This window comes from Petaurus breviceps, unplaced genomic scaffold (assembly GCF_028583685.1).
Source record: "Petaurus breviceps papuanus isolate PSGF00001 unplaced genomic scaffold, PetGlider_PUasm1.0 90977, whole genome shotgun sequence".
Taxonomy (NCBI): Eukaryota; Metazoa; Chordata; class Mammalia; order Diprotodontia; family Petauridae; genus Petaurus; species Petaurus breviceps.
The window spans coordinates 34,184,677-34,199,646 of record NW_027187391.1 but is presented as its reverse complement, the minus strand read 5'-3'; the positions used below and the strand labels follow the sequence as shown (position 1 = coordinate 34,199,646).

The 14,970-nt window shown below is 38.3% G+C and overlaps 1 protein-coding gene across 4 annotated transcripts in view; it reads left to right on the top strand.

Moving 5' to 3' along the window:
• Positions 1-359: 359 nt before the first annotated feature.
• DSE (dermatan sulfate epimerase) overlaps positions 360-14,970 on the top strand; it is a 67,732-nt gene continuing 53,121 nt past the window's right edge. For 2 of the 4 annotated variants that reach the window (XM_069077007.1, XM_069077010.1), the window contains exons 1-2: positions 390-536; positions 12,845-13,313. In XM_069077007.1, the coding sequence (XP_068933108.1) occupies positions 12,898-13,313 (416 nt within the window). In that variant the 5' untranslated portion in view covers positions 390-536; positions 12,845-12,897. Of the gene's footprint in view, positions 537-12,844; positions 13,314-14,970 lie in introns of those variants that run through there. The other 2 variants (XM_069077008.1, XM_069077009.1) reach the window with 2 other exon arrangements.

Below are 14,970 nucleotides of genomic sequence, written 5' to 3'. Positions count from 1 at the left end.
CATCATTTAACCCTACTTTAATGCTTTATAATCTACAGTAGGATTCTTTAATGCTTTGGGGTTATCACTTCGGCATAGTGATTAGAATTCTGGGCTTGGAGTCAGGAAGGCCTCACATCTTAATTATCTTTGTACTCCAGAATGATGGTTTTCACATAATAGGTGCTCATTGTATGGTTTCTAACAAGTAAGTAATTCAAAGATTCTAGGTTGTAGATAAACAATAGAGAGATTGCTAAATAAACCAGTTGTTAACTGTAGTGGGAGAGAGAGAGAGAATGAATATGAATGGATATTATTGTGAAATTGTACCCATTTACTCCTTTCTGAAACCCTAGAGAAATGAATACTTCAAGTCTTATCCTTGAATTTTGAAGACTTTCCTTACCCTTGTCTTTTTTTGTGGCAGAGGAAGTCATGATCCTGCGATCTCATTTCTAGGGTGTCAGCACCTGGCCGCTAAGCCCTGGTTTCCCTGATAAGCAGTTTACAATTCTGTTTTGATCATACAGACTTGGCTGGAGAGTGAATTTAAGGTAAAATTTACTTATTCTTGCAGGTTAAACTGATGAACACTGATATTTTGTACAAAATAGTTTTATAGAATCACTGAACTAAAAAGTCAGAAGGAACTTTAGAGGTGACTTTCAGGCCACACCCAAGATAGAATGCCCTCTACAGTATGCCCAACAGCCCAAGCGATCATCTGTGTTCTGCTAGAAGCCCTCAGATGCAGAGAACCCACCACCTTCAAGGTGGCTTTTCAACTTTTTAATATGTTGTACTTACTAGAATTTGTCAATTTCGTAAATTCCTCCCCATATAATATGAATTACTTGAGATTTTGCCTTAGTATCCCCAATGTGTAACACTATAGTTGGCACTAGTCAGCACTTAATAAATGCTTGTTGAATTGAAATGAATCATAAACACTGCAGGGTCTTGTATGCTGTTTGTTGAAGAAGTAATTACTTCTTCCAAGTTAATTGGATGGTTGTAAGGATGTGGTCTGATATAAAAAAAATTTATGAAAGTTTGTATATTCTTTTTCATAGCATCAGATACTCATATATTTAGAGCTAGAAGCACCCCTCAAGGTCATCTAGTACACAAGTGTCAAACACATAGCCTGAAACACTCCTGAGTGTTGCCGGAACCAGATTAAAATGTAATTAGGAAATATTTAACAAAATACATTTAAAAAACACAATAAAATATAGATACCACTGCATTTTGAAACTAAATCAACTTTTTACTCGAAGAGATCCTTGTGTGTGGGTCCCCATTCCTATTTATGTTTGATACTATTGATCTATCAGACCCCATTTTTCTCATCTTTTCATCAAGGATCCAATCCAATAACTCCCTAATAAATATTTATTAAGTGCCTATGTGCCAGACACTCTGCTAAGCATTGGGTATACAATTAATAAAAAGAATGACAGTCCCTGCCCTCAAGGAGATTATAGTCTAATGGAAGGAAACAATGAACAAGAGGAGGCAAGAAAGGGGAGGGGGTGTTGATACCAGCATAGGAGTATCTTGTTCCATGGAGGTGAAACCAGGCAGAGCAGCACATACAAAGTAGAGGATAACTTCTATACCTGTATAGACCAGTCTGAAGTGTTTTATATACAGCAGGGAAGGAGGCTTGATGACTGTACAGCTTCTTACTGGGGTTAGCTTCAGATTCCATTTGCCTTGGTCCATGATAAACAAGTCGAGGCCAAAAATCAGAAGTTTTTGCCAACAACAGGACATCCAAGACCAAAGGAAACACTAATTCTCATGAATTTGAGTTCTCGCTGGATCTGGAGTTTCCATACTACTGGTTTGTTCCAAATCCAGAATTTCTGGGGCCTCACCTATGAACTGACCCTACCAGACGTACAATTGATCCAACATCCTAGAGGCCATCTCTTGCTCTTCTATTATCTCGGGAGTACCAAGAATCTGCAAGACAGAGACATTTGACTGAGACAAAGCCAAGAAGACTACCTACATTGCCAAGGCATCTTAATAACCAGAAGGAACTCAGACTTAGATCAAAACAGAACCAGCTAGCCAGCTAAATCTAGTATTTCTTTCTTCCCTGCAACAGATTGATAATGATCCCTCAGAACAGATAAATTGCCTACCATAGGGAAGAGTCTTTCAACCTATTTCTGCCTCTGTCCTGGATGGGCTCACTGTATTTGTTTGTGATTTTATACAAAAGGGCTCTTCAGTTCTATTTTTATTATTGTTCTATTATTGTTTTATTGTTGAAGAAACCATATTGACCACCTGAATTTGTTTCTAAAGTAAAAGCTTTAAAGACTGACGGAAAGACTACTGATTCCTAATGATATCAACCACTTTGAGAATACAAATAAGGCCTTCCTTCTTGGCCTCACTATAGTTTCCATTTGATAGAGATGTGCCTCTTTTTAAATAATGGGTACTCTCTTTGTAGAATATAAGTTCCTTGAAGTCAGAGGGATGGTTTTGTTTTGATTTTGTATCCCCTGAGGCCAGGATGATGCTTGGTACTTAGCTATCCATAAATCTGATAGATAATATTATAAACCGCCGTTTTCAAAGGAAGAGATACAGGCCATTTGAAACAGTCCTACAGTTAGGCGTGAAGGTGATTGAAGCAAGTGCTACAGAATGCTTAGAGCTTGATCAGTCATCAAAGACACCAAGGTCATCCACTGCATCCTGGACCATCACAGGTCATCCTGACTTTTGTCCTAGCACTCAGCTTAAAGGACTCAGGAAAAGAGTGAAGCTGAGGACTTTGCACTTAAATACAATTCATCACAAGTCAAGGTATCACCTGTGATGTCATTGCTCCTCTTTGAAAATGAAGAACCAGGGGTGGCTAGGTTGCACAGTGAATAAAGCACTGGCCCTGAAGTTAGGAGGATGTGAGTTCAAATCCAGCCTCCGACACTTAATGCTTACTAGCCGTGTGACCTTGGGCAAGTCATTTAACCCCAATTGCCCTGCCTTCCCCCTCCAAAAAAAGCAAAAAAAAGAGAAGAAAATGAAGGACCAACAATAACAGGTACTTAATAAATACTGGTTGAATTGAATTGGAAAGAAAACAGGTCCAAGAATCAGTAGTAGCTGATGTCATCTTAGTCCCCCCCTTTTTTTTTTCCAGGGGGCAATGCTAATAATATAGGCTGGTATCATTTTCATTCTGTTGAAACCAACCTCTTTAGGAAACCTTGAAAATCAAGCCAAATGCCTTTATAATTATACAGTCAGCATAGATTACTACAGTGTGCATCTGGGAAGGTATGGCTGATTTCCCAAATCCATCTTAAGTGCCATTTCCTTCTCCTCATACTGCTGTCTGTCACTGAAGAATTAGAATTTAAATTTGGTATAGTTCTTTGTCATCTATAATGAGACTCTGTTGCTCTAGAAATACTGGCAAAGTTCCTATCTGTAGTTTCATCTATAAATGCTTATGATGTGAGTCAAAAATCTTTGTGTACAGATTTCTTATTTCTGGAAAGGATCATTTAACATTGTGTGTTTTTGTTCATAATAACCTTTATTAGGATTTGATTTTTATTTGTTTTGTTTTTTGCTTTATGGAGGGCATTTAGAGTTAAGTGACTTGCCCAAGGTCACACGGCTAGTTTCTGTGTTAAGTGTCTGGGGCCGGATTTGAACTCAGGTCCTCCAGATTCCAGGGCCGGTGCTTTATTCACTGTGCCACCTAGACACCCCAGGATTTGATTTTTAATTGTCCTAAACAATCTTTGTGAAATTTTCCTCTTCACCCTTAGAAAAGCGATAAACTGCACATAAGAAGTACTCGTTTTGATTGAAAGTTGTTTTCTCAAATGTTAATATTAATTCAAATTGGTGTAGCAATTTAAGGTTCACCAAAAGCATTCCTCAGAACAATCCTTCATCCCTATTTTATAGATGGTATACTGAGGTTTTGAAAGGATCAGTGACTTGCCTACATTCACTCAGAGTATCTGAGCCAGGATTTGACTTCACATCTCTTGGGCCACCTCCAGTTACCCCAGCTTTTGTACTGACACTGAGATGACACTAGAAGAGAGAGGCTGAGGACTTTGTTCAACTGCCTCACTTAAATCCAGTTCACACACAAATCAAGACATCATCTTGTGATGTCATTGGTCCTCTTTGAAAAGGAAGGATGAGCAACAAGTATGACCTCATGTCTCTTGTTCAGGGTAGCATCTCACCTTCAGTAATGAAGATATTTCATACACAGGGAGTATTATTTCGTGAAAAGTCGAGTGCCACTTGTATGATGAACGTGATTCATTTGCTCTGGATATGTTAAAACATATAAAAGCAGGATCAGATTATTTTACTATATATTTAATTTATTCCAAAACCATAGTAATAAAAGTCATTGAGCTTTATTTGAGAATGTTGGAAAGAAATGTTTACTTAGAGTCATCATTTGGGATATCAACATTTGAGAAAGGTTGAAGCAGAGGAATAAGAGTAACGTGGGCCTTTCTGAACATCTGCCTTTGATTTGTACTAACTTGTTCTGGAAATAATGAGGTAGTAAGAAGGTGTGACTGATTGGTGATTAGTTAGTAGTGGCCTTGGTAAGCAAATAAACTCAGGAAATACTCTTTTATATTCTGTCTCATCTGTCTGGGGAAGAAAATAGCTGAACTTCTTCAAAGGTCATATGGATTTCCTTTGCAGGGAGAGCTCTGTGTGGTGGACAGAGCAGTGCACTGAGCATCAGTAAAACAAATTCCCATGTGTTTTACTTGCCACTGTACAACTAATTAAATGTATATCTTATAGTGAGTCCCTTCACCTTTCTGAACTCTTTATTTTCTAATTTATAAACAAGTACTGTAAACTAGATTGTTTCCAAGTTCTCTGCCATCTGTAAAATTTCCAAAATCTAATTTAATTTTTTCTCAAACTTTTCTTTTAATTAGTACATAAGCAGGATGGATGCCTCTTAATTTGGAAACCCTCTTCTGAAGATCTTCTCAACATCCCTTCTGCTCTTACATTTTTGTGATTCTGTGATATATTTCACTTTTTAAGTGCCCCCCCCAAAAAAATTGAAGTGATGTTTGTGCTAATGTCCTTTTCATTCTAAAAATGACCACTAAGCATTTGGAAAAGCATAGTCCAGTTATCTTTTCCATATCTCTGGGGTTAGGGGTGTGGCACCCCTATGATCTGGAAAATCCATGTAAAAATTTTTTAGCCCTCCCATTGTACCAGAAAAGAAGTCTAAATTTTTTCTTTTTTGTCCTTTCTTTCTTTTTTATTTTTACTGTACCTTATTGTAAAAATTGGATTAAATATTTGGTCATAGGCTCTGTGTCATCTGCCAGCCATCATAGGTCATCTGTGGCTTCTACAAACTACCCCCAAATTCCCATTTAATTTCTTGTGCTGCCCCATAATATATTGAAACTGTGATGGGAAAAGTCATCCCGTGGAAGGGATGACTGTATTTGAAACATCATGTATGTACTGCCTCTTAGTTCCTTCACATCCTTTTAGTATACTCCTTCCATGTGCTTGCATTACATAAAAGTGGCTGAGACAGATTGTAGAGTATATTTGGTTTAAAAACAAATACGGTCTCATAGAAGGAGCCCTAACATAGGATTTACTATACTTGGATTCTGGTTTTGACTCAGCAGCTGTTTGACTTGGGAATCTATCATGCTAACTTGTTTGTGCTTCTGTTTCTCAATTCATAAAATGGAGTTGAATAATGGTGCCTGCATCTCTCTACTTCACAGAGTTAGTACAAGGATAAAATATTGTCAGAATCTTAAAGAAGAAAAACTGCTAAATCAAATACTGTATTATTAGTGTTGCTTTTATTGGAACAGGGCTTAAAGGCCTGCCTACCTTTTAATGTCCTCTCATAATGCATTGTTAATTCAGCGCCCCAGTGAGTCTGTGATTCCTTGATATGGGCAGATTGCAACCAAACCCTACCTTCTCATACTGCGATGTGGTCTCCTATCAGTCCTCTTCAGAACCAAGTACTTATTTCTCTGGTTTATGCCTCCACCAATGGCTTCATGGTACAGTGGAAAGGAGAACTTGGTTTCTAAAGCTGCCTCCTCCAGGTACTATTTGTATTAACTCAGGCAAGTCACTTAACCTCTCTAGGACTCAGTTTCCTCATTTGTAAAATGAAAAAGTTGAGATAAAGGCCTTTCTAGCTCCAAACCTATTATCCTATGACATTATCAATGCCCCACTTTAAGTAATTATGAATTGTTTCAACTTGTTATGCAATTATTTTTCACATCACGTAAGCAAGAATAAGTCCTGTGCAATGAATATGCTACACAGAGGAAGCAAGGTATACACCCAAGGAAATAACTATTTGGATAAAGCTCCCTGAGATCAGGGAACATCTTTTTTCTTTTTATCCCCAGTGTGGAGGAAAGTATCTGGAACATAGTGTTTAATTAATGCTTATTGATTGACAAAATTTATCAGCATTATCTTGTAGGTCAGAAGAGTCTAACATTTAGTTGACCGTATTTCCTTAGTAGTTCAATGGGTCTGGCATTTTGTCTTTCCAGCTATTTTCTTCATAGACGTAAATTTCCTTTTTGAATGTCAGCTGGTCCTCTAACAACTGGCACATCTTCCTTTGCCAAGGCCATTCATCAAGTCTTTCCTGCTTGGTAGGGCCTGCCAGAACTTTAGTTCCATGTAGCCCTGGAGAACACAGGGACATTTCCACATGATAATTAGTCAATAGAGTATGACTTTAGTGGAGAAAATGACTTTTTTTGTGGCAGAAGGTCTTGGACCTCTGGTTTCTTTGGCTTAGGGAATTCTTAGTGAGGAAACTCCTTTTACCATTGCAGATCAGCAAGTGCTCTACAATGTTTGGTCTTAGAGAGTTGCTTAGGCCACTGAGGGCCTTGCCCAGGGTCACTTGGCTAGTAATATGTCAGAAGTTAGACGATTGCTTCAAGGCTAGCTTTCTATCCAGGATATAATTAAATACAAACCATGTTAAACAATTGTTATTCTTTGTGCTATGTTATAATGAGAGAGGAAAAGAGATGTAAGGCCATATAAAACTAGAGAATCAAGAGAATTATCATTGCATCATTTGAGGAATTGGAAGAAAGAATTTTTTTGATACGCTATGTCTGAGGATTATTGAGCCCCATAGACTTTAGGAGAGTTGGATTATGGAAAGAAAATCTATCACATTTATATTAACAGATTTTACAGCCTTCTATGGTATAGGGCCCCGGGGTGGAGAACCTGTGGCCTCCAGGCCATATGTGGCCCTCTAAGTCCTCAAGTGTGGCCCTTTGACTGAATTCCAACTTCACAGAACAAATCAAAGGGCTGCACTTGAGGATCTAGAGGGCCACATGTGGTCTTGAGGCCATAGGTTCTCCACCCCTGGTCACTATACGCCATAATTTTACCATTCTGAAAAGGCCTGTCCGTGAACATTTGGTCAAAATGCCACAGCCCAGAAAGGCTTAACAATTTGACAGATGCCTTTGCTGTTGAATATCTCTTTTCAATGATCAGTGACCAAATGGAGATTGTAGGGAAATGACCCCTGACTCTCCACGAGACAGGAAGAAATACCTGCTTTGCATGGTACTAATGTGACTGGGTGTAACTCTAATATGTCTTTATTTCTCTAGAATAAAGGGAGAGAATTGGGAGGGTATAGACCTATTAGATTTAAGCAGTTTATTATCTCATCTGACTTGGACTAGTCTCTTGGGGATGGGAAGTGGTACTCAGTGAGGAAGCCGAAGGAGGAAATGCCCAAGTTCTAAACACAGGGACTTTAGGAATAGTATGATTTAGTTGAAGAGAGGGAGAGAAACTAGAGAATAACTGAATGTCCTATAAATCATACAGTCCAAATCATCCGTGGCTAGAATTCAGTGAAGTGTGAATCAAAAATCTGTGCTCTGAAAAATGCATTTGTGTTTATGTTTTGGTTTAGGTAGAGGAAGGTTTAGGTTTTTTATGGGGTATTTTTTCGGATTTAGGTTTTAGGAAGGAGACAGAAGAAGAGGTTTCTTCTTTGGTTTCTTGGTCAAAGTTTCTTGTGAAAAACTCCAAATAATTTCTCAGCTAAACTAAGGAGGGTAACAGTTTATTTCCTAATATAGGAAAAGTTGGTTCCCATTCAACTTATGGTTGAAAAAGTACCTCCACACCCTACCCCTCAAAAACCCTAAGAGGTAGGTAATACAAGTATTGTGAGGAAACTGAAGTTCAGAGAGCTGAATTCACTTACCTAGGGTCACACAGGCAGTAAGTGAGGGAGCCAGGAATCAAATTCTGGGCTTCCAATGGTGCTCTTTCCATTCTGTCACTAGGATCAGTAAACTGGAGTTAGATGTGGTAGTGATGTTGACCCTTCCCTCTCTAGAGTCCAGGAAGAACTAATGGAACTGGGGACATAGAGAAAGTGGAAGTAGTGACATAGAGAGAGAGAGAGAGAGACAGGGGCAGACCTAGGGTGAGCTGTGGAAGCTGGTTGGCATTATGCCTACCTCAGTGAATTATGACACAGGTAACTCTTCTACCCTAGCCAGCTGAAATAATAATCAGGGAACTGGCCCAGCCTATCATACTTATATCCAAAACAACAGTTGTCAGGTTTTAGAGGAGGCTTTCAAACTATGAGAACTGGCAGCTCTCATGGGAAGAAATACATTTACATTATGTGTAACTGGAAACATTCTTGGCAGAGATGGTTAAGCTCTGATGTTAATTAGTTAAGGTTAATATCAATGATTCCACAGTTTTAAGGATACTCTGTAGGAAAAGAGTTTTTAACCTGTGGTCTATGAACTTGTCTTTTAAAAATATTTTGATAACTATATTTCTATATAATTAGTTTCATTTGTATTCCTCTGGATTTTATTTTGTGTATTTAAAAATTTTATAAGAAGGGGTCCAAGAACTTCACCAGGCTACTAAAGGGATCCATGACACAAAATAGGTAAAGAAACTAATCTAGAGACATACCCATTGGATCTCACAATGCTTCTGTAGGAATGATATGGAAGGATCATAGGACCTCAAGGGACCTCAGAGGCCATCTAGTCCTATTCTAACCTCTTATTTCTTTTATTTTTTTATTTTTTAAGCAATCCGGGTTAAGTAACTTGCTCAAGGTTACACGGCCAGTTATTTCTGGGTGTGGTGCTGAGTATCTGAGCCCAGATTTGATCCCCAGGTCATCCCGACACTGGAGCTGGTACTCTTACTCACTGAGCCACCTGGCTCAGGCCGCCCCTGAGCAATTGGGGTTAAATAACTTGGTCAAGGTTACACGGCCAGGTGTTTCTGGGTGGATGCTAAGTGTCTGAGCCCGGGATTCGATCTCCAGGTCATCCCAATACTGGAGCCGGTGCTCTTACTCGCTGTGCTACCTGGCCGCCCCTCAAAACCTCTTATTTCTAAAAGAAAGAAACTGAGTCCCAGGAAGAGTAAGTGCACTGCCCAAAGATGAAGGAAATAAGTCATTTCCCTTTGTTACAAAATTTTCATGGACCGTTCAGTGTTTAAGTTAGGGAGGAGTTCACTTTCATCAGGATAACCTTTTCCCCAAATACTTACCACTGGTCCAGATGTTGAACTGTTACATTTTTTAAAAAAATTAGTTCCAAGAACTACAGTAGAGAACAGAAGAGCCCTGCTTTTCCTTTCAAGTCCCAAGCAGTCAACTGAACCAGGAGTATAGGCAACACAAAGAGACACACCACAATCTCCTTCGTCCTCTTCATTCGTCTTTTCCTTTGTTTTTTTCTTCATCTTTTGTCTTATCCTTCCTTCTCTTTCACTTGTTCTTTATTTTCACCTTTACCTTCTTCCACTTCTTTGTTCCTTTTTAGACATCTAAATTCACTCTAGGCATCATGGGCCTAAGATGGCCATAGACTAGGTAGGTTTAGGTCTGAGAGTTTTCAGGACTTCATTTCATTATTCATATCTGTGTAAGTACTTTCTTTTATCATTAGCACCATTTTCTGGTAAAAATGGCCATACGGGGTGGCCAAGTAGTACAGCAAGTAGGAGCACCGGCCCCAGTGTCGGGATGACCTGGGGATCGAATCTGGGCTCAGACACTTAGCACCCACCCAGAAACACCTGGCCGTGTAACCTTGAGCAAGTTACTTAACCCTGATTGCTTTAAAAAAAAAAATGGCCATACAGATAACTAGACATAACTAGATGTAAGCCAAATCTTTTTTATTTCTGGAGACCATAACCCTTTTCTCTACTCCCACCCCCATTCCACTAGACTTAGCATAAGGTACGATTTCTTTTGCCGTATGACTTTGGGACAGCCAGCCATATTGAAGCTTTGGATGCTAGAAACAATAGGGGTTGCATCTAGGATTTAAATTCTATTTAGTACAGTTATCCCAAATTTTGTTCATTAAGTGAATCACCGATTCCAATGATTTTTATTTTCTTTTTAATCTCCAATATTCAAAAATGTAGCAAAATATTATATATTTGTAATGTATAATTTATATACACATATGATTTAGCAGAATTTAATCTAACATCCTTGTATGATTTTAATTGCTTTGATCTTAGAAATAAGCCGAAAGGAAGATGTGGATTAGGCTACATTGTATATTTAATTCTTAGTGTTCTTTCTGATTATGAAAACCATTTTTCCTTACTCCATCAGCCTCTCTTTTTTAATAATTGAAAACTACTGTTCATTATTTACACAAAACTGTCTCTCTGGTCTGCTTTCTATAACCTTTCCCCTCTTAGGAATTTTAGGAATTCTCTGACTTTCCTCTGGGGAGATTGCATGCCTGTTTTATCCCAGATGTGGGGCATAGTAGTATGAGATTTTTTTTAAATGTTACTACATTTGAACAGACTCTCTTTTAACCAAAAGTAAATCCACCATTAAAAGCAATTTTTAGAATATCAAATATTTAAGAATATATATGGGTTGGTTTAAATTTTTGCCTTATTAAATTGCACTCAAACTCTGTGTGCAAAATGTAAATTACTATAAAGTAATCAGAAAAAAATGCTTGTATATTCTTTGGCCAGTGTTTTCATATATATTAATATATATATATACACATGTATGTATGTGTGTTTATCTATTTCTACATCTAGATATCTATCTATCCTTTTCAAAGATCTTTTGGAATAAGAAGTAAGTAATGACAATTACCCTAGGACAAAACCCCAGTATTCCAAATCCTTTATTGCATTGATTCTATTATCTGCCACTGGGAAAAAGTTTTGAGAGATGTTGATACCCTTTTTGTTAATAAACATTTGTTAATTGCCTTCTGTGTGCCAGGCACTTTGTTAAGTACTGGGGATACAAAAAGATGCAAAAAACAGCCCCAGCCCTCAAGCAGCTTATAATCTAAAGGGGGAGAAAATATACAAACAAATATATATAAAGAAAATTATCTGCACAGTAAATAGGAAATGATTAGTGGAAAGGCACTAGAATTAAGCAGGCTTGGGGAAGGATTCCAGTAAAAGATAGGATTTTTGTTGGGACTTAAAGAAACCCAGGGAGGACATTTGGATGGAGAGAGGTTGCAGGCATGGGGAAACAGCCAGAGAGAAGAGTGAGAATGAAGAGATGGAGTATCTTGTTAATGTAATAGCCGGGAAGTCAGGGTTACTAGATCAGAAAGTACATGTCAGGAAGCAAGATGTTAGAAGACTGGAAAGTTTTCTTTCTTTTTTTGTCCCTTTTGCTCCTTCTTCTCAACTGGTCCTGCTGCTGCTTCACTTCAAGTGTCATAACACTTCTGCCTATTTAAATTTTTAAAGATTTATTCCATTCATACACTTAGTATAGGAAAAAAAAAAGTGAATTGGAGAAGGGTCACTTAAAAAAATATTTCCCACTTTTTCTTCTTAGTCATTTCTATTCCCATTGAAATAGCATAATATTTTATCATAGGAAAAAACCCAATATTATGTGATGACCAACTTTAATAGGCTTAGCTTTTCTCAGCAGTGCAATGATCTAAGACGATTCCAAAAGACTCATGATGGAAAATGCTATCCACATCCAGAGGAAGAATTATGGAGTCTGAATGAAGATCAAAGCATACTATTTTCTTTTTTGTTGTTTGTGTTTTTTCTCTCTTTTTTTTTCTTTTGTTCTGATTCTTCTTTCACAACATGACTAATGTGGAAATATGTTTAATATTTATATCAGATTGCATGCCATCTTGGAGAGGGAAAGGAGGGGGAAACATTTAGAACTCAGTCTCATAAAAGTGAATCTTGAAAACTAAAAATAAATATTTTTAAAAAGGAAAAAAAAAACCTGTGTGAGAAATTATCGAAGGGAAAACAGGATTACCTTTCCTCTTTTTGTTTGTGCTTTGTTTTCCTTATTATAGATTGTGATGTCTTGAATGAAAATACCTGCATATGGTTAGTGTGTTTGCTTGACTCTAGTTTTTAGAAACAGGATTCATCAGTAAACTTCCTAAATATTCTTTATTTCTAATATGATTTTTATAAATATTAGCGAAATCTATATTCATAAAATTTTCTATTCAAAACTCAGAACCAAGAAGTACTACTTTTTTTTTTTTATAAAGCAATAGGGGTTAAGTAACTTGCTCAAGGTTACACGACCAGTTATTTCTGGGTGTGGTGCTGAGCATCTGAGCCTGGATTTGATCCAGGTCATCCCAACACTGGAGCCGGTGCTCTTACTCGCTGAGCCACCTGGCCACCCCTAAGAAGTACTACTTTTAAAAAGTATATAAAGCCCTGTCTTCTGTTATGCTTCCTACCACACCATGCTGATTTATCCTTTTTTTTTTTCTCCCTTCAGGACATTTCAAAGATGGTTTGGCTGCCTTTGCGACTTGGAGATCTGATGCCATAATGAGGACTCACACACGGGGGGCTCCCAGTGTGTTTTTCATACATCTGTGTTATTTTGTAGCAGCCTACATCACTGACGAGAACCCCAAAGTTATGATTCCCTTCATCAATGCCAACTATGACAGCCACCCCATGCTGTATTTTTCCAAGGGGGAAGTGGAAGAGCTGCAGCGGAGGGCAGCCAGTACACATCGGCACATTGCCACACGGTTGACAGAAGCTGTGCAGACCATGCTGTCTAGTCCTCTGGAGTATCTTCCTCCTTGGGATCCCAAGGATTACAGTGCAAGGTGGAATGAAATCTATGGCAACAACCTGGGTGCCTTGGCAATGTTCTGTGTGCTGTATCCTGAGAACATCGAAGCCCAAAATATGGCCAAGGACTACATGGAGAGGATGGCTGCTCAGCCTAGTTGGTAGATTTTTGTCCTTTTTTTGTCCTTTTTGTATAAATGCTGATACTTGCAAAGGAATGAATGAATTTGGGCTCTAGTGAAAGCACTATAAACTGGATTCTCACATGTCTTTTGCCAACCCTCAAAGCTGGTACCTAACATTTATAACCCTAAGCAGAGTTTGAAAATTGCACCCTGGCCCTAGTATGTTTCACTCTGACGTAATAAATAATGTTTAGTAATTCCACTTATGCTCCCACTATTGCTCCCTGAATGGATAGCTGCTCCATTCACTACTGGTTGCAGCCCTTCCTGCCATGTGAGTTCATCAATGTTCCTTGAGCTGTTAACAAGCTTGAGACAGTTTGACATTTTAGAAGTTTTTCTTATTCTTATTTTTGTGATTAAAATTAACAATCTAGCCAAGTGGAGCTGTATGATGGGGTTTAAGCACCAAATGTATATGATCTCATTTGATTTTCACAACAACCCTGTGAAGTAGGTGCTATTATTATCCTCATTCTATCGCTGAGGAAACAGGCTGAGAGAGAAGGAAGGGACTTGCCTAGGGCATTTCAAATGCCCTCAGGCGGGATTTGAAATCACATCTTCCTTACTCCAAGTCCCACTTCTATCCACTCCTTACCTCCCTGCCTCTGAAGACAGTTGGCTTGTAGTCAGGAAGACCACACTCCCATTTCTTATACATATTTGCTATGTGATCCTAGGTCAGTCACTTAATCTTCCCGACAGACAGAGCATTTATTAAGCACTTACTACTTATCCAGGCACTGTACTAAGCTTTACATATACAAATAAAAGCAAATAAGATAGTCCTTGCTCTCAGGGAGCTTTGATTCTCACTGGAGAAGACAACACATAAAGAGGTGTTGGGGTAAGGGTACCTCTGCATGGAGAAGAGACTGCAGAAGCAGCCCCAAGGCCCAGTTCCCTGTAAAATAAGGCAAAAAGGCTCATCTATTAGAGTCAGGAATGCCAGGGGTAGAGGCCAAGTTTCCTGTGGAGTAGAGAGAATCAGAGAGTAGGGTCATGTTGAAGGGACTTCAGGAAATGTTGTGGAAGCTTGGATCCTGGCAAGAGACCAGGCAAAAGGCTTTCTTTATCAGAGACTCAGGCAGCACTTACTGTGAGTTGCAGATGAAATAGCCATCTGCATTGATGGAGGCAGTTTCCAGTCGGCTGTTAACCAAGAAAATCACAGTTTGGAGAAAAAAAAGGAAAGACAGAATGACAGGAAGGAAGGAAGAAGGAAAGAGAGAAAGAAAGGAAGGAAGAGAAAGAAAGAAAGAAAGAAAGAAAGGGAGGAAATGAAGGAAGGGCCATGTAGGAGGAACATGGACAAAATTTTCAGAATTAAATATATAAATATTGTAATATTTAACTAGAATACTTTCGCTTTTTTGGTAACAGGCATATTTTAGGATATCATGGATCTCATTTGACTCAATATATATTCCATCTGGAATACTTGAGGATCATTTTGTTAGTAGGGAAGGCTGACAAGTCTTATTTAGCTTTTCTGAAATTAGCAATGAGGAATTGAAAGTCACTATGACTCAACAGACTGTTGCTTTATCATTAAAGGATTAAACAGTAATATAAAAACTATCTAAGCATATACATGCACTCATGTATGTGTATGCTTCAAAAGATGGAT